We start from the raw sequence: 20,661 nt of genomic DNA, 5'->3' as shown, positions 1-20,661 counted from the left end.
CCCTGGGGAGCAGTTTGGGTTTAAGGGTCTTGCTCAGGGACTTGGATGCAAGCAGGGGGTACTTGCATCCTTCTCAGAGCACACTGGGGGCACTGCTCTAACCACTAGGCCAACGCTGGTGAGTCTAGAGGAGCTGCAGAGATGAAAGGCTCAGGTGTTGCAGATTGCAGGTACTCATGTAGAGGAAACAGCAGACCATGATGAAACCTTTGGGAAAGTTTGTTTTTCTTAGCGACATAGAGCTGTTTTTCAGCTAATGGGATGTCAGAATGAGTTTTATTTAAAGCAGTTTACTATCCAGTCGAAACCCATACTTAGTCTAGTGAAGAATCTATGGTCAGGCTGACTGAGCTGGAGCGATTTTCCCAAGAAAAAGCTTGAGAAAGCTTGCTGGAGGGAAAGCGAAACATCTTCAAACCTTGGAAACCAAGTCCAGTGGATTGTTTTTTAAACTTTTAAGGAATTTTCCCAAGAAGATCGGGAAAAAAAACAAAAAATAAAATCTAACGGTGTAAAGCAGAGAGATACGTACCAGAAAGGAATAGCAAAACAGGTGGTTTAATAAACTATTTTTGCTTTTCCTTCTTCTCTTATGTGAATAATAAGATGCAATTTCTTGCTTATAATGAAACAATATCAGAAGGTTGAAGGAACGAAGGTTCTTATGCTCTGCAATGCAAGTACAGTAAAAATATCTAACTAAAAATGTCCCCAGGTAGACAGCTTTTTGTAACAAATGGCAGCCAGCACAGCCCTACTTTTGTCTCTCTACAGGTTGTGAAATCTAAATTTATCCTTATGACATCACAGCGCCGTCTACCAAGTCGTCGGTTTTTGGTAATTGGCTGCGAGAGTAGTGTGAACGCAGCATATTGCTGAGAGCAAGTGTGTTCCCAGAAGCCTGGCTTCACTCGGATAATTAAAGAATCTGCAAAAGAGGCAGTGCGAGGAGTGTGAATGCATTGTCACAGTCTGCTCTGGTTCCTCATGTGATCCACAGAATAAAAAAAAGGACTGTGACAGTTTTGGCAGCACAAGGCACGCATGAGAAAGCGTGTCTGTGTGTACTTCCCGGCCCCTGATAGTGTGTATAGATAGTAAGCGTGCTACATGTTTGTATATTTGGACGACCATCTGGTCCTGGAAGCAACGCGTCCATGTGTGCGTGCATATGTGTGAGAAGGCAGTGAGTCAGAGGGCTTTGTACAGTATCTCAGTCATGCTGGAGATGGTGTGTGCCTGGTGTGCAATTCTGACTTCTGATTTATAAGTCTGTGCAGAAGCTGATAGTCCCACTGAGGAGCTGTGGACCACAGGCTGAGCTGCTCTCACACTCTGGTCCTACTCATTAGAGACTTCAGCTAAGTGTTTAGATGGAGAGATGGGATCTACAGGGCAACAGAGAATAAATCAGCAGCAAACGAGTATCTTTTTAATCTTCAAAGTGAAAGATGAGGATAAAGTGTCGAGGCAATATCATAAAAAAAGAGGTACAGAAAAGGGGAGAAGGTTTACAGAAACGCCAACAGACAAGCGAGATGATCAATCAGATAAAACAGGAGCATCAGCTTTATGATGCCTGCTCAGAAATGCTGTAAGTCATGTGTAATAAAATCAGATTGTCTAAATAAAGCTCCCTGCCACGAGCTCACGCAAACAGACCCAACTGACAAAACTTCAAAAGCCTCAGCTTTGCTTTTTTTTTTTTTTCTTCTTTTAAAGCCAAATTAAGATCAAAGTTGGCTATTTGTTTTTATTTAAGACTTCTTCTTTTTTTTATGTAACTTAATTTGCTCATTTTTTGTACATTTACGGCTCAGCTTGACTATTATCATTAAAATATAGCCTCAGAGTGTTTTGTTAGAATTGCATGCATTTGTACACTAAAAGTGATTTTTGCCACAGAACTGCAGGGGTCTTTGTACGGCTTCAAACTAGTGCTGAAGAGCTGCACACATGTATATGAAGAGAAGAGCAATCTCACGCCTACATTGCAGCAGGATTAAGGTCATTTTGGGTAAAAGTTATCAAACTAGCCACCTGAAGCAGAAACAGCACAGCAAAAACATTCTAGAAATAAGTAAAAACGTCTTAAATTAAGTGTATTTACCCTAAATTTGAGTGAGTAAATAAGATTATCTGCCAATGGAATGAACATTTTTACTCTTAAAATAAGATAATTAAATAATATGCACTGGAAATAAGACAATGCAATTGTTTCTTTCTTATCTTAAATGTAAATTGTCTTGTTCCACTGGCAAAGTTTCTGACTTACCTCCTAAATTCAAGAACAAATGCACTTAATTTAAGGAAATTTTACTTATCTAGATTTAGATTTTTTCCAATGAGGGCATTTGGACTTATCAGAAGATATTTCTTAATCCTCACTAGTTATTCATGCTTATAAAGTAAAGCAATTATATTCAATTAAGTCAGTTCATATTTTAAATTGGCATTATATTTAAATAATCTTAGTAGATGTATTTTTAATTACCTGATTGGCCATTTCATTGTTTATTTAAATGCTTTAGGATTTAATGTTTTTTAAGGTTTGAATCATGTTTTATATTAAATAAATATTTTACATATACTTATGATATTGTATGATCACATTTATGTATTTCATGATATATTTTGGCCATCCTTATACCTCAGGGATCACATTAAAATTATTATGAAAACCTCATGACCTTCTGCTTGGTGTCTCGGGAACACAAAAAAGATCAACTATCATTTCAGTACATGTTTTCTGGAGGGAGGAGAGGGTAACGCCTCCAGAAATAACTATTTCCATTACTGGCCAACCTTGTTTGCCTTAAAGGGAAGTTTTCTGATCACAAGATCAGAGCATGATCTAGGATTAACAAAGTTCCCACACAGTAAAATGCCCACAGCATTACAGATTCACCACCATATCAAACATCAGGTTTTAGTGCTTTTTAAATTAATCATCCCAACTTGACTCAGCTTGAATACCATCTAAATTGTAGCAGGGAAGGTTCCAGTAGACTTTACTTGATTCCTTATTAGTACATTAGTGATGGTAAAGCAGAGAGGATATTTCTTCCTGCCAGGACTTTCAGACAACTGGTTAGTATGTATAAAATAATGTTATGGAGACCCTAAGATCCCTGATTGTTACAGTTTAATTCTACCCTCCACACTGACTAAGTCTGGGGGCAAGATAAACAAAGCTCCCATTCTGACAAGTCTTCAGTGGGTAAAAGAAATGTGCCGCTGGGACACAAAAATAAATGGATTATTGAGCAGAGGTTCCTACAACCTCTGATAAACTCGATCAAATATGGATGCATCCTCACCCGGCGACTCTTCCCGGATTGTGCCTATCCAGCACCCTACTGGGCGTCCTCTTTAAGCTAGCATCACCCTCTGCAGCATGTGCAACAACAGTGGATGTAAGTAAAAATTGAAATTATGATCAGACAACCAATAATATTTTTTTAAGACCAATACTGATAGTTTGGTGTCAATCTAACTGATCCCTGATTTGTGTCGCCGATTTTTGTGGGCCAATTCTCTAGGCTGATATATCTCACTTATTGCATTTACATGATAAACATTACTCAATAGCAAAAATGCATTTTTTTATTTGCAAAATTTCCATTAAAGGAGAAATGCAATGAAAATTGCACGTCAATACCTTTGTTCACACAAACTAAATGGTAAACTAAACGTGAACAAAATGGAAAAATAATCAGTCTTCTCAGAATCCCAATATCACCATCATCCTCCAGCTAAATCTGGTCTTTGTCTTTTTACCAGGCAGTAAGATGCAGATGGCATGACTCATGTGAGGCTAAAAAAAAGCAAAAACCACAGATAGAAGTAAAAAAAAAAAAATGTATCGAAAAATGTTTTTTTTTTTTTTTAGAAATTGCAGTGTTTCCATTTAGTAAATCTATCTTCATAACAATTTGCACGATTTAGTGGTTAATGGAAATGCAGCTGATGATTACAAATGTCCCACAAGTAATAATTTAAGCAAAAAGAGACATTAATCAGAAGATTAACACTGGAAAGCAAATGGAGGGAGCTGCAAACAACGTTGGTTTACTCCTGCTTGGATGCTGAACTAAAACTGAATCTGCAAACATGCCCACGTACAGCTATACAAATGCAAGAAAAAAACCCAGCAACCAAAAGTATAGGATCATCTATCCGGGATTATGAATTTCCTTATTGGCTTAATTAGATTTACAACTGTTAAACATGCCTGAACAGTTTTTAGTATTCAGTTTCTTCCCAAGCTGTATGTCGGAACAATTTTCACACATGCTGACTTGTTTATGTGACCCCCTCCAGTACATATTTTTGATCCCCAGTTGATTTAGAATAAGACTGGGCAGTGTACAACAATAAAGCCAAGAGATAAATGAGAACATTCTACTAGAAGCTGCATGTTTTAGATCACTGGTGTCAGCCTCCGATCCACAACCATGGAGAGGTCTGCTGACTGGATTCAACAAACCCAAATCAAAAACAAAATGTGGAACTGGACTGCATGCTGAGGTTATCACCCATTTATAATCCAGGGAGACACCTTTAGGTTTGTGTTTCAACATGAATACCAAGAATTAGTTCAGACCAGAGATGGTTTTAATCTTTTTTATCCATAAGACAAGAGCTCCTTAATGAACTGTCATTTTAAAAAACTCAGTATCCCATGCCACTTGATTTTAAAATAATCTTTAAAATCGTGTAACACGGCAAAAAGAGGGAGTCTCAAAAAATAGCATTCATGGTGGGGATCAGAGGGATTGATTTTCTGAGGACAAACAGCCTGGTGGCTGGTGATCGATGCTAAGGCACAGGATGTTTGTGAGACCCTGATTTCAGCATTAGGGACGTATTTTCAAACCTGGTTCTGGTTCTAAATGAATGTATCTACAGTAGAAAGGGATTTGTGATATCTAGTGTGATCTAATTATGCAGGAATCTGGCTATAAAGGTTGGATAAATGAGAGCCAATCACAGAGGAAATGCTAAGCCTTCACATTATTTCCATTTATCTTAATGTTATAATGTTGTGAAACAAGGATGGAGGAATTCAAATAGATTGGTGTTCTGTCAGGATATATTTGCATTTGTGTCTGAATTAATATCATATAATTTAATTTCTCCTCTCAGTATCCTTCTAACACTGAGCTGCTCTGTCCTGCAGCGGGCGGCTGACAGCAAACCTATAAACCATGTTGAGTCACTCCGCCAGGAGCAGATCTAATGCAAGGTGATACCTGCCTGAGCTCTGACCAAGTCTGCTGCTCTAATAGCACAATTTAAACTCAGAAGTAGGGGAAGAAATATGAAAAGCTTTTTTTAAGATCATATGGGAAAAATGTAAAAGTGTGGCATTTGTTTCCAAAGATTTGATGCCCTAAAGAAAGATCTTCAGCTGAACCTGGAGCTTGTCCATCCTAACTCACTCTGGATCTTGAGATTAGCATCAACAGAGATTGAGTTGTATTCCCCCCTCGCCATAGAGTCATGCTGCCATTACCGTGTTCCACTGTGGGCATGGTGTGTCCTGGCTAATGTTTAGAGCTAATTTTTAGCTTACAAAATAATTTTTCATGTAGATAAAAAAAGTTCATTTTTGATTTTATTGCTCCAAAGTATCTCCTTCCAAATGTTTTCTGCGCCTCCTGCCTGACTTTTGGAAAACTGTTTTAGAAAACAAGACAATAAAAACAAGAAGAAAGACCACCTCCTCTGTTGAGAGATGTTTTTTTTTTCAGGTTAACAAAGATGGCTTTGTTAACCTGAGTACATGTCAGACATAATAATATTACTTTAGCGATAGTTTCAAGGTGATGCTTTATTGTATGTCTCGTACCATGTCTTTCGGTTGTGCTGTTCTTTTTTCATCTCGTTACAGGTGATGAAGCAGACTGAAAAGGTTTTGTCATTGTCTCCTTTCTATCTCCTCTTTCTTTCATCTTTTCTCTTTTTCTTTTTTCTTTTTTCCTTTTTCTTCTTCTGTTTTTCTGCTCTATTTACATTGCAGTGTCCATATAATCTGTAAAACTCCCTGCATAATTATAATAAAGCAATTTATATGCATGAAACAAGTGGAGCAATATGGCAATTGCTATACTGCTACACTTGTGAAAGTAAAAAATCTGTTGGGCTCTTTTTGGCATCAAGACAATTATTCTTATTGCAACATTGCCAGACAGGACACTGTTAAAAAAACAAAAAAAATAAAAAACAAAGATGGCTTCCTTAACCCCTCGCTCAAAACCTCTTTCTTCCTTGTCCAGTATATGGACGTTGTTGTCCTCAAACGAGTGTCCTTTAGCATTCAGGTGCAGGTGAACGGCTGAGTCCTGTCCTGAAGATTTGGCTCAACACAGGAGGGCCCTCACCTGACCCACACTTCAATAAGGCATGTGACCGAAACCACTCTGAAGAGGGAGTTAACGACCCATCAGAACTCCCTAACGACCATTAACAACCCCCAGGTGAACTCCATGGCCAATCAGGAGGGATCAGAGCCACCCTTTGTTTCCCCTTAATTCTTTATTACACCTACAGTATATTAATTTCAGGGCCCACCACTAGTTAGAAATGAGGAAGCGTCTTGGACGTCCGGTTGCCTAAACTGAATTTGTCAAGCTTGACCAGAGAGATAAATACTTACAGTTAATGTTTAAGTGAGACGACTGTTTTTACTCCAGCTTAAACCTATTTTCTATTTTCTAATCCTGATTTGTAGGTCAGCAAACAGTTTACTGTTTCAAGTTACAGGGAGTAATTTACCATATTTTAACCTATTTACATATTTACATAGCATAGAATTAATAAAGATGTCAGAGATTTTGTTGTAAAAAAAATCTCCAGCTTATTCCACCAAAAGAATTTTTTTATTACAGAATGGTACATATTTATTTCATTACCTCAACTTCAAAATCTACAGATATCTATATGCTTAGTATACATCACTTTTAAAACATTAAATCAGATATTGTGCTCAGTTACATAATACTAGAGTCACGTTTTCCCCCAGTTACCGTTTTACTCTTGCTTAAGTTGTTTATTTAAAGGCTATTTTTTATTTTTACTTGACTAAAATATGATAAAGTAGTGCTACTTTTACTTAAGTACCATTTATTGGTACTCTACCCACCTGGACATCAGATTATTCCACCTCAGCTCTGGATCTATGCAGCTCCCTCAAAGTAACCACATGTCTGTTGGATGTTTATATTAGCCAAGAGACATGCTCTCTGCCTGGTAAGTAAGTTTAGAAGGACCAACATGTTTTGGCAGGTTTGTGTTTGTGCAATGCTCAAATGTTGCAATATAGCTTATAACCTAATCATGTCAAGTGGATCGTATTAGATTTATCAGGGCATTAGAGTAAATGAGGATGAAAACATCTGAACTTATCCGCACGCAAAAGAATAAATAAAATAAGTCTCTCAAATTTGGGGTTGTAACCTCATGTCATCTTCACTACCTATGAGAAAACTATCTACAGATACTACTTAAATTCAGATATTTGAGGCAGATGAAGGCTTAGCGTAAGGATAACCATTAACCTTCCATCATTGTGCTTGATCAGCACACATGCTTACATCACGAGCTTAAAACATCTGCATGCAAATGATGTGTCGACTCTGACCTTAAAATAGACGCGGATGGTAATAAATAAATGTTTGACAAAACAAAAGAGCTGCATAATTATTTGAATTGACTCTTCTTTTTTTTTCTCCCTCCGTTACAACTCTGCTTCCTCAACAGTCCCCACGGATGCTGACTAAAATACTTCAGTCATGAAAAGCTGTACAGCAGCTCTTTCCTGCTCCCGGGTGTCATTTCCTGGATCTTTGTATGTCTAGTATCAGAGCCTGAGTGGTTCAATCCCACACTATGCGGTAAACACTAAAAGCACATTTATAAGACATCTTTAAATGTGCTAATTTTTAGGTAAAGAATTAATTTTCCTGATCTGGTTGATGATTTAAGGCTTAAAAGCAGGTCTTCTTTGCATGGCAGTTTTAAAATCTGAGTTGATGCAGGAACGACATGTATCTACCTCCCATCGGTGACTCATAATCTCCCTACGGAACATGTGAGGTCACTTTAACGATGGCAACGCTGAGAAGCCACTGACTTTACAGCCGGCAGCGTCTCTGGAGTCGCTACAATATGAATGGAGGAAGTGTGAAAGCGGAGGCAGGGAGGGAGGAGTGAGCTGATGCTGAATGTTTCACGTGGAGTGTCTTCTCAACAATCTCCCCAAAGGGAAATCTGCCTGAGGAGAGAAGATATGACAGCCTATTTCTTGTTTTCCGCAGTTTAACCAACAAATGTAAGATGAGGCCAAGCTGAGAGGTTGTGGCGGGTGATGAGGGCTCCACAAGGGGCTGCTAAATAAAAGCCTGATGTGCTAAAGGTCACATAATGTCAGAGATGCAACCTGCCACCAGACACAGGCATGCACGTAAACAGCACAGTGACCAGTGAGCATTGGCTTTAGCTTGAACTGAAATAGAGCATGTGAGAAATACAAAACCTTCTAATTGTATTTATATTTTTTTAACTATTATATTCAGAAATATCATATAATAGGATCCTTTTAACCAACACAAAGCACTGCTTAACCCCTAACATTTTATTTAAGAAAATGTGTGGCTATTGTGTATTTAAGTCATACAAAATTCAACGAACTGTTTTAGGAGTCACATAATAGACTCTATTTTAACCTCAGTGTGAATACGGCTGTTATATGGAGAGCTCAGAGATGCTTAGAGAGCGTCAACTGAGGAGTGCAAATGACAGGTAAGGGGGAAAATGTTGCAAGCAGGTCTAAGTTGAAGATAATATCCCAACTTTTGAGCATTTCGCATCTAAAATAAACTGCAGATCCCCACATCTATAAAGAGAATCTATAAGAAAAGGCAAAGTAGAATATATCTAACTTAATTCTGCAGCCAAGAAGGAGGAGGAGAAGGGAGATAGGAGCTTGTGTGTGCTGTTGATTGAGCGAAAGCAGCATAGACCTCAGATTAATGCCTGTGAAATATCAAAACTTATTTAGGGGGGAATTGGTGGGAGTTTTTTTTTTGTGTTGATGAAGGAAGAAAATGGGGCTCCAGCATAAATTACTCTTCTTCTTTAGAGCAAAAAGGCAGGTGCTAGAGCATCACTAGGGATCTATCTGCTTAGGGGACTAAAAGATGTCTAAAAATGCATAAATACTTCTTAAAATAAGTGTAGTTTACCTTCATTTGAGAATTAAGATTATATGACCATGGAACGAGTAGGATTTCCCTTAAGATATATTCATTATGTTGGGATCTGGAGATTCTCCACCTTCTCCAGCAGAGTGCGCTGTGGATCCTCCTGGGCTGGAGCCCTCCAGCACAGCTGACGCTCATCAGCTCATCAGGAGACCGGCCTTTATAAGCAGCTGCCATTCCTTCCTTCGACGCTGCAGTGTTAGCCAAGTTTGGTTAGCGAACCTGAGCCTCTGAATTTACTAATCGTTATCTTCTTAGAGAAACCAAATTCTAATTGCCTCTGTCTTCTCGCTCCTAGGGAACCAGTCTCTCGAGAGAAGCTCTGGATGAGCTTAACCTGAATCTGCCTGCCTGCCCTAGAGAGCCAAACCTGAAGACCTCACTCTGGAATCCACCAGCTGCTCTTAGGAAAGAGCTAATCACTCCAACCAAGGTCTGTTCACTGGAAGTCAGAAGCTAGACGCTGCTGCTGCCTAAGCACTCTGCTGAACCAACAGTCTCTGGACCCAACCGGTTCCCTCTCGCAGAACTAACCTGGACCTCTTCAAGGTATCCACTGAAATATCTGATAACCCATTTAACTCATCTGCATACCCAGCTAACCAACTATCCGTCTCTGCAGACGCCAGAGAATCCTGCCCGGACCAGAACCTGAATCTTGTTTTTGTCTTATGTGAAACTTAAATAAACTCTGTTAAACCTTTTACCAAGTCTCCAGTGGTGTTCTGCATGTGGTTTTATCTCTAAACCGATCATGACACATTAGATCTTATGCAGTTATAATAAGATAACTGAGTTTTTTTTTCTCATTGTAAAAATAAACAATCCTATTCTGTTAACAAATGTCCCTACCCACCTGCTCAAATTAGGGAAAATGGATTCATTTCAAGCTAGAATAATTCACTCCAACTTCAAATTTCGCAGAGTTTAAAACTCCTACTAACACTCAAGCTGCTGACAGGACAGCTATTACTCGTAAACAAACCGAATCTGCTCTTTATAGAGGATTAGCGAAGGAATAGCCGTAAGAACTTAGGAACAAAACACACATATGGAAGAAGCACCTCTGTTCAGACCAAACCAAAACTGAACTTTCTGCCCATGATGCAAAATACTTAATGTGACAGAAAACTAATACTATCCATCCAAAGACCAGATTATGACACAAGGTAGTGGCAGAATTATGCTGAGGGTCTTTATTTCTTCAGCAGGTAAAGGGAAGCTGGTAGAAGTTGATGAGAGGATGGATGAAGCTTAATGTGACGGCACGCCAGGAAGAAAACCTTTCAAAGGCTACAAAGAACTCAAGAACAAGATGGAGGTTCAGTTTCCAGCTGAAAAACAACCCAAAAATACATCTAGGGCTGCAACAAAATGGTTTAGATCAGACCTTATGTATTTGTTAAAATCAGATAATCCATCTGAAAGGGTGCTGCGAGACTTAAAACCTCGTAACAACAGCTGCGATCTAACCAATCTGACAGAGTTTAGCTATTTCCCAGAGATAACTGTAAAAAAAAAAAAAAAAAAAAAAAAGATTTTCAAAGCTTGTATAGACCAATCCAAGCCAAAGGTATTTTCGCAAAGTATTGGTTAAAGGGGCCAAATGCAAACCACAGCTTTAAAATTCTTATTTGTTACCACTAGTTTGTGTTGGTACTTCACCACAATAAAATACATTTGTTTTAAATGTACAACTTCAATATGGATGTTCCTGTGAAGGGAAGTAGAAATACATCTGAATACAACTGAACAGTGACATGAAGCTTCTATCATTTTATTACTAAGTAATAAATGGTTTTTCGTCCATTTCTTAAATCTTTTGCTATTTGCTCTATTTTAATTCCTCTAAATTTACTGCTTTAAATGAAGTGAAGCTGCACAAACTATTTTAAATGCACATCAAGGACCGATGAGCTGTTTTAGGGCTTCAGTGCACATCAAACCAAGTCTTTGTCGGATCATGTAAGAGTGTCTGAAAACCCTGTTCATCGGGGCGCTTTGAGCAGGCTTGCATCAGTACATTTTTCATCTTCTTATAAATATAACATGTGCTCAGTGGTTTGAAGCCTCAAAACTAAAAAAACTAATAAAAAAGAGACTTGAAAAGCGCCTCAATACGACCTAAGAAACTTACTGTGTGGTGGATTTGTTTTTAATATTTGGGAAGAACTTGGGCTTTCACAGCTTTGCATAATTGTGAGTTATATGGAGCCATAATGTTGCTGAGCCAAAATAATTTTGCTCTCCTGCCATGGAGGATGCACCGTGTTCCTGCAGTTCCTCTGAGTCTGTTCCACAGATCTCCATGGGATAAAAAAAAACGACATGTCAGAAAGCCAAAAATAAGTACAGTTACAGAAGGCAGAAAAAAGAAAGGCTCTGCCTCAAAGGAAGCACAGGAGAGAGAGAGAGAGAAAGCTTGTGATTATCAGTCACATGAAAAAGGGAAATGTTCTACTGTAAATAAAGAATTTCCAATTTGCTGATGAATGTAGGAAGTAAAGGTGAGAAGTTTAGTTATAAATACATCCTACTCATATTCCAAGTATTGGCTTTGGCTCCTGTAGACTAAACTTCTTATGTTTCTCCAGATTTTTTAAGCTTGTTATACTGGGAATAAATTGTTCTTAGATAAAAAAAAAAAAAGAGGAAGGAGAATGGGAGAGATTGTAGTATAGGGAAGGCTATTAGTGAGAGAGTCATTTTGCATTGGTTTATAGTTTCCACATAGTATTAGTTGAAAAGCATTCAGTTATTTTAGGACCTTCAATACAAAATGATAAGATCATGAGGCAGGAGAAAACCTTTTGTGTTCGTTTAGTTTCCACGCGTTTAAAGACTCCGATTTTATTTTATCTGAGAAAAATGCTTTTACATGTGATATTGTGTGACGGAAGAGGTCATTTTATTAAAATACATTGCTTATTGATTCAGCAGATGCAGGAGTCCAGGCATTTTTTAATGTAGGCTTCTAACTTTTCAGTGATGGTTTTCTCTGCCATTGGGGTTTATTCTGCAGAGCTTCCAGTTTCTAATGACCCCCCAAGAGCATTTCCCAATGACAAGTATTTTCTCACCTACACATGGAGTGGGAGAAAGGTTTTTCAATGGGAGAAGGTCAGGGGCGGGACTTAAACTGTCTTCTTCACTCATGGTTCAAACTTGCAGAGAATCAGGTATAGCCCCTTTTAATGTGACCTATGACATGAAGTACTAACCTTGTCTCCAAGGTGAATTCTCATGGAATTTGTGTGTTCTTAAACACAAGAGAATCTATCTTGACCCATTTCAGCTTTAACCATTCAAGTCAGATGCAAAACGGGTCGGCCACTTAAGTTGCAGTACTATGGTTCAAGGCGGGACATATAGTTGTGAAGCAAGAGTTGCCCAGTCCACAGCTGAACCAAAAATAAACATGTAAGCGCAGGAGGAAAAAAACATAGCTGCTGCTGTCACATCAGTTTTGTCAGAATCCAATATTTCATCTTTGAAAATGGAAGAGCAACTGTTAATTCATTTTTTTCCATGACTGGCTAAAAACGATCACGGAAACAAATCCTTTCCACGAACAGATTGGAAGGAAGCAGGGCAAGATTTATAATGTGTAGAATTAAATCATAAAGAGACATTCCAAAAAAAGTAGAGAAACAAACCGCCGGACTTTGTTTTCCAAGTTTGAAGATGTTTCGCTTCCCAATTAGGAAGCTTTTTTAAATTCAAACTGTCAGAATTAGAGTTGAGTTCCAGGCTTCATAGAGTGGCCCAACAAAGCCTTGTTTTGGCTTAGAAAACATGCAAATTGAACCGGAAGAACAGGTCCGTCCCTTAGGAACGGGGGTCGTTGAGGTCTTTGTTAGCAATACCTGATACTGGTCTATGCCTCTGAAAGGGGGTCATTAGGGGCATTGTTGGCCTGGCTGACCTGGCGAGTTGCCTTGGTCCCCTGCAAGGTGATGGGGATTTTAATATAAAATCAGGAATCAGCTCTATTGCTGCGTTGTAGGTTTTTCAAGGTTGGTTTTTCTCTCTTAAGATAAATGGCTTCCCTCACACCCCTTTCATAGCAAACATTACTAATGTGCAGACCTGTTCTTTGCATGTTTTCTAAGCCAAAACAAGGCTTTGTTGGGCTACCCTATAAAGCTTGGAACACAACCTGTATTTCTGACATTTTGAATTGAAAAAGCTTCCTGGATGGGAAGCAAAACGTCTTCAAACTTGGAAAACAAAGTCCAGTGGTTTGTTTTTTTTACTTTTTTTGAATGACTATAACCTGGATGACTGAGAATCTTTACCAGCACATAGGATAATGCAATTAAAATGCATTAAAACTAAGTGAACATTATAACTGTCTCGTAGAACTTAAGCTAAAATAATGTCAGCAGGAAAAAGACAAAAGTGAAGGCTGTAGCTGTGTGCATGAAGTCAAATGTAGCTTTAGAAAAGAATGGCACAAGAAATCTGTCACTGTCCAGAATGTCATTAAAAAGCAGGATTAAATTGGGCACAGTCAGAGTATAAATATACACTGTATATCCATCTGTTTATATTAAACCTACAATGAGAATAAATGTTTTATTTTCCATTAAATCAGGCAATTCTGCTCCAAGAACTCATTTGTTTTAGGTTTGGATTCCTTTAAAGATGCCATCCAGGCTTATGGCCATCTTCCATCAAAACCATTCTTCTGTCCCATTATTGAAGATCAATGTGAGGGAGTGGGAGGTTAGACTTGCCTGTTTTGATGGCCCCAGTTTAACCAGTGGCAGCTCATACATGGTATTATGGCCTGGGGGAGTTCAGCGGCAGAGGAAGCGGTGAGTAATGTTCTGTTGGAGGTTAAGTGCAGAGTTTATCATTGTTGAGTCTCACTGGCTCTCTGGACCAACAGCCTCAGCTGCGTCAAAGCGCATCAGAGAGTCCATCAGCTCACCAACTGCTCGTAATAGCAGGGATACATCTCTGGTGGCAGTTTGAAACCCAAACACTGGAAGCCAGGACTGCAACCTATCCCCATTGGCATGGGATATGACCGAAGAAGGAAATCTCTGCAGCCATCTGCCATCAAACTCACAGGAGCATTACCTTCATCCTAATGTGTTTATGTGACTCACAGGTGATGAATGGCTCTAAGACAGAGGCTGTTGCTGCGTTTTTCTCATGAGAACAAAGGCTGGCATCGGTTCGTGGATAGCAACCTGTTCTGCACCTTTTAAAACAGGATGACACTTTCACTCGCCAATTCGTTTCCTGGAAAAGGCAACAGATCGAGGACCAATGGGTTTCCGTTTCAAATGTGCATTTAAGGATATTCTTGTCTGCTGTGGCAGCCCAGATTAGAGACTATATGTCAGGGAGGCATGCCACTGCAGGATAGTGAAAACATTAATTTGTAAATGACAGCCAAAGGAAACCAGGTCCAAATATCAACTAGAAGTGATCAGAGCGCATCAAATCATCAAACCGTAGAGGAAAAGATCACATCTCCCCCTTTATCTATTCTTGACGGTTCCTGAGGGGAACTGAGCCTTTACTATATAATCTGACCAAGTAAGAGTGCAACACATTTCTGGTGTCATATCTTCCAAAATTAAAATACAGCAATAGGTCTAGTTAAAATGGAGTCTGTTACAGAAACCTTGTGTCCAATAGAAAATTCTCAAATGTTAATATGTTAATATGGATTGAAAATCTAAAGGGCGTTATACTCTACTGACCCCCAAATTTCCACATCCTCTGTTCCCGTACATCCGGCTAAGGACTTGCACAGCCATTTTAATCAATGGGATATATTCTGCCAACGTTTTTGACAACCAATTTTACAGGATCCTAGTTATCCTTAAAGGCAGAAACTGCATGTTAATGGTGAGTTTTACTGATGTCATATGAAATTAGGGGTTCACTACCTGGTACTGTGCTCCTATGAATGAATAAATAATGCTGCACAGGCTCAAGGAGTTGCTTTGCAGATGCGATCAGGAACGGAGTGGAGCGGCGCAGTTATGGAGTATGTGGGATTTCCGGGTTATCTTGCATTTCAAAGCCTATTTATTCAAATTATCTATACAGTGGCCAAAAGGTACAAACATGCGGCAAATGAATAAACATGCAACAAATTCAAAAAAAGAATGGCAAACACAAAAGGCTACATGAGAGAAATGCTCCAATAACATAAATTGAGAGCAGCAAAGTGCAAATGTGCTGCAAAAACAAAACCTGCATGCAATGGAAAAATGCTCTAAGAATAAAAAAAAATATGTTAAGAGCTAGCTTATTTTTCCTCTGCATGTGTTTTTCCTTTTATGCTAACTTTTTTATTTGCTAGTCTCATTTCTGTTTTGCAATACTTTTTGTATTAGCAACATATTTATAATTTGTAATGTGTCACCGTTAATCCAAACAATGAATTGATACATTTGCAGGAATCTTAACAACGCATGCATAATAAGCAAACTTTACTTTTATTAATGTAACTTGAATTTAGAAAAATGCAATTTTTAGACTGGGCTGAACTGGAAGGGATTAGCTTAGATGGATTATTGTTCTGGAGATCTGGAAAAAAAATAGGATAATTTAGGCCGTCTTTGCTAAAAACTAAAACTAAAGACATCAAAACCTGATACAAAACATCCAGCACCCCACTCACTTCCTCATTTATATATAATCTCACGTCCTTCAAGAAAAAACAACTCATCAGGGGAAACCAAACAGATGATGTGGGGGAAAGCCTGTATGACTACATCACTGTAGGTATTACGAGCATTTCCACCCTCTGCACAACAGATTGAATCTGTGTGATGAAGACTGTTTTTGGCAGGAGAAACCCTGCTTTGGTCATGTCACCCAGCACCTTCCGATGACGAGGCGGTCCGATCTGCTTCTCACCAAGGCCCCGCAGACTAACGCATGTGTCAGCTCACTTCACTTCACTCTATGAAAAACCGCTCTTAATAGCCATCTGACATCTGTACCTCATGCTCCTGATTCTTGCTTCTACTCGTTTCCTCCTTCATACGTTTCAGCCAATTATCTCCACTGCTGAAGCCTTGGCAGATGTCATCATTTTTAGATGTATTTTATCCTCGGCAACTGGCTCTCTCAGTCTCTCCTCTTTCTCACTCTCACTCAGACCCTACAGCCAGTATGACTCCCCAGGTTGATGAGCAACAGTGCGTTCCTGGTGTGCCATGAATGAGTGGAAGTAAATGCTGACAAATCCTTCATCATTACACTGAACACATCTTTGAATAACTAGCATTTGTTGTTTTGACCTCAGTAAAAGTACCCGTTTAAAGGTTTCATCACATTTAGCAAAAGAAGTCTGATGAATATTTTATTTTGCATATATAATTTAAAAAACAAATTTTTGGCTTAAAAAACTAACTATACAGTTATTTGATTTAAAAAAAAAAAAACTAAGTAGACGCCCACTGTATAGATCTTATTTTTTAATTGTGCAGATTATGAAACCTTTACTGCAGTATTAAAACAGCATCAGATTGAGAAATATTTCCAGGGTTGTTTTTCTTGGCAGTGAGAAAAACCTGACATTTCCTTCTTGCAGCCAGCTGAGGGGCAGGGCACAGCAATTTGTGGGGTGGGCAGAGGTACTTGTACTTATTGCTAAGTAAGAACCATTTTTAGCAATTCACCAGCAAAGTGAGGACACTATTTGAAAGTGGGGACCTATTGATGATCCTTAGCTTTTTGGGGGTTAGGTTTATGACTAAGGTGTGAATTACATTTAGATGTGTACTAGTAACGGTTAGGTTTAGGATGAAGGCAGGGCGGGGTATATGAAATCACTAAGCGACTGCTCAGGGCAGCTGGGAGGCCCCCAAGAGTAATTAACTGTTCAGTATTTTTGCATGCATAACTCTATATAAACATGGAATTTTGGGATAAAATTATGCATTTATTACATCTTTTAACATGTAGAAACTATAACTCAAATATTAAAAAGATTTTGGCCTTTGAGTCGGATTGACGCATAAATAAAGTAGGATCAGTGTCTTAAAGATCTTGAGACACCTAGTGCAAATTTATCTCATTATACTATTGTTTATTTAATGCGAGTGTGAATGTTTTTATTCAGTTAATTTATTATTTTTATTTATCAAAGCAATTTTATTTGTTTGTTGCTGCTCTTTTATGTTGCAGTTGGAAATAAAAAGTAAAAAAAACACAACATGTTGACTGTAAATAAACTGAATACTAGTTTATTTTCTTACCTTTGATTATTCTATAAACAGAGGACAACAAACCTATAGTAGCTATGTGAATGATCTGATCATTTTGGCAGATGATTTAAGCATTTTGACAGAAATGTAGGACCGAAAAATCAGATTTTGTCATTTGGAGGCTTTGGCTGGGCCCTGGGTGAGGGTCAGTGTTAACCCATAGGTTGAAAATGAATCATGATCTGGGGAAGTCTATTAAAGCTCCTATGTAAGTCTGTGTGTGTCACATTAACAAGTCTTCCCTAACTGCTCAAATTGACAACTATGGCAAGCGAGCCAAAAATGAACGAACACTACCTGATAGCAGACTAACAGAGACAGCAACAGGTGGGGGAGGGGAAGCTAATTTTTACTCTACCTTCTTTGTATCTAGAGAGAAGTCTGGCACATTCTAAAATCTTTATACAGTCGAATTTGCCCTTTCTGTAAGACTGGCCGAAGTGTACAAACCTTTCTTTCAGCACGCTGGCTAGCAGTGTGTAACAACAGGTGGGGAAGGGGCTGTAATCATTAGTCTATTATCCATTCATCTTGAAAAAACCGTACAACTTCTGGCACTTTCTCTAGTATCCTTGGAAATCGACTTTAATCTGTTACATCATGATCGTCTTACACCGGTAACCGGCCCGTACCCAGAGGTTTAATGACCTTTCATGACCTCTTTAAATCACCTAAGTTCGGTTCATAGCATGACACAGAATTCAGATGTAGGAGTTTTTTTTAGATACTTGTAAAAGAAGCATTTCCACATATGAATGAAATCAAAGGATTTTCTGCATAATTGAAAGCTCCCACTAACCCGAGTAGATCAGTCGCTTGAGGGGTCTGATTTGAACTAGAAATTCAGCTTCTTCTGAACTTAAGCTGAACCTGCAGTGTCACAGATGTCCTGAAAATGCTTTCCGTAACAAGCTGTTTGCTCAACATAACCTTTTTATCATATTTACTCGGTGGGTTTTTGAAGCTAAAATGTTATAAATAATTGCAGAACCGACGAGAATGAGTTTTACAGAAATAAAATACAAGAAATCTCTGCATGCAGCAGAATGCATAAATCATAGCTGCAGCGGCTGGAATGAATAACTTATTCAGGCTCAGAAAATGACTTCATTTGATAAAGGGTGTGTGTATGGGGGGTATTTTTGTAAAAAAATGGATGCATGTTTAACATTGTGGCTTCTAATGCTGCCGTGGAACCAGATGGCAGAGATACAGAGCAATCATTATGAGAAATGAAACGTGCGAAAGCATGCACGGTGGGAGCCTCAGGGGAGATGTCTTCCTGCCACTTCGTGTCCCCAGACATTCAGAGCTTGTATGTAGACTAATGCTGTCTCTTAAGGATGCATAACCCTTCCGTCAAGTCACTCATGGGAATTAATTAGGCTAAAGCACCCCCCACCTCCACCCAATGCCACAATCAGTGACTGTAAACCAGGAGTCACTGACCTGCACAGTAGAATTACTCATATTCTGGATGCTTGTAACTCACATTCTCATCCTAACAGGGGGAATTAGAATTGTGTTCTCATGAAGAATGATGCAAAGACCCTTCTAGAGACTACTCTCATGCCTGATGCTCTGCCAACCACTCACCTTCCAATCATCGTAGAGTGCTGCTGCACAGCAGCCTCCAGGAGGCGCTCTAAGATGGTCCATTCTCCCATGGTTAAAGGTAGCAGGCATCCACCGGGCTGAGGAAATCAGGAGTGACACCTCAGTGGGCTTCCCAGCCAGCAGGAGAACAACCAGCGCTGGTGATAAAGTGCTCAAAAAGTCCACTTGTTGTGCAGCGGTGAGGTAGTGAGGGTCTTCAGGTGGATCTCCAGGTGTGAGGGAACCTGGAAAGGCTCAGAGCAGCACCGCTGTGTTCTGCCTTTCTTCAAACAGCTCCTAGATGGTTGGGTTGTGCGAGCTACACACAAACACACTCACACACAAAGTCCCGATGCCTAAATAATCCTCTGCTAACTCACTCACACGTGAGTGTCTTCCCCCTTTCCTCCCCGTTTCTCCTCCTGGTCTCCGTTTACTTCCCAAACATCTGCTTGGCCGTATGCTCTCTCACCCTCACCTGAATCGGAGGAGAACCCAGCTGTCATCTACTCCTGCTGAGTTTGGAGAAGCGGCAGTTCGTGCAGGCAGACATCCGTCACCAACACTCCGCCCTGGTTCTTTGACAGCATCTCGTAGTAAGTTTGGTGGGGCTCAGGTCCATGTGCATGTGAGCCGATCTTTTGAAGGATCTGCCTCTTTGCTCCACAGTATCTCCTCCATTCTCTTCATAGCTTCTCCTTCTCTAAGCCAGGCATGTCTTGATGTGCTCTTTCTTTTTTCAAGAGATTCCTTCTGTTCCACTCCCCCTCCTGTTGCTCCTTCCTACTCTCCTGGTTTGGTTCAGGAACAGCGGGATCGAAGCATCGTGTTCTTCCTCAAGCTCCTTCTTCACACTCAGAGACTTGCATGTTTCTCCAGCTCCCTCCTCGTCTCAGCATTCTGTATAAAGAAAGGCAGTTCTCTTTTCTTCCCTTCCCTTCATCTTGTTTTTTTTTTCTCCGCCTGTTTCTCTCTTGGTTTCTCTCCGTTTGCCTTCACCTGCCTCCGTCTGCCTCTTTCTCTCTGAGCCAGGAGGCAGCCAGACCGAGCGTGCGTCTAGAGGATTAGAGAGGAATCATCTCTGTGCTCCTCCCCCTCTCACTCACTCGCCATCACCATGTTTATCCCCCCTCCTCTCCCCGTCTCTATCCTCTTTATCTGTCTCTGCTCCAAAACCATGAATGGCATAAAAGAACATTTTCTACTCCTCTCTCACGGCTAAATGTTCTCTTCCCTCCATCTATGGTTTTGTGATCTTCTTTGCATACCAAGCACCGGCTGTAAGTGACAGGCCGATCATCACTGCTTACTCACACACACTCTCATTCACACAGAGCCATGAGAGGCAGCGCTATGCCGAGGCTATGCAAGGATACTGAGCTTACACTGGGGAATGAGTGGCAGAAGGTAAAAGAATCAGTGTGTGAGCGTAGGTACGATGGAAAGTCAATTAGTGGTAGTCATTAAAATGTGCACTAGAGTCCTAAATTATGCAGGAAAATCACGCATGGCTAAACTTCAAGGTATTATTAATTCAGTTTGCCAATTAATATCAC

General features: G+C 39.6%; 1 protein-coding gene across 1 annotated transcript in view; it reads right to left on the bottom strand.

Annotated features, from left to right (window-relative positions):
- Positions 1–20,232, bottom strand: part of LOC119775240 (gap junction delta-2 protein) — a 40,449-nt gene extending 20,217 nt beyond the window's left edge. The window contains exon 1 of the mRNA XM_038273146.1: positions 19,106–20,232. Coding sequence (XP_038129074.1) covers positions 19,106–19,176 — 71 coding nt within the window. The 5' untranslated portion in view covers positions 19,177–20,232. The remainder of the gene's footprint in view (positions 1–19,105) is intronic.
- Between the last annotated feature and the right edge of the window lie 429 nt (positions 20,233–20,661).

The sequence above is a fragment of the Cyprinodon tularosa genome, unplaced genomic scaffold (assembly GCF_016077235.1).
Source record: "Cyprinodon tularosa strain WSP-4 unplaced genomic scaffold, ASM1607723v1 ctg86, whole genome shotgun sequence".
NCBI lineage: Eukaryota > Metazoa > Chordata > Actinopteri > Cyprinodontiformes > Cyprinodontidae > Cyprinodon > Cyprinodon tularosa.
The sequence above is the reverse complement of the archived record's forward strand: the minus strand, read 5'-3'. Positions and strand labels throughout refer to the sequence as shown.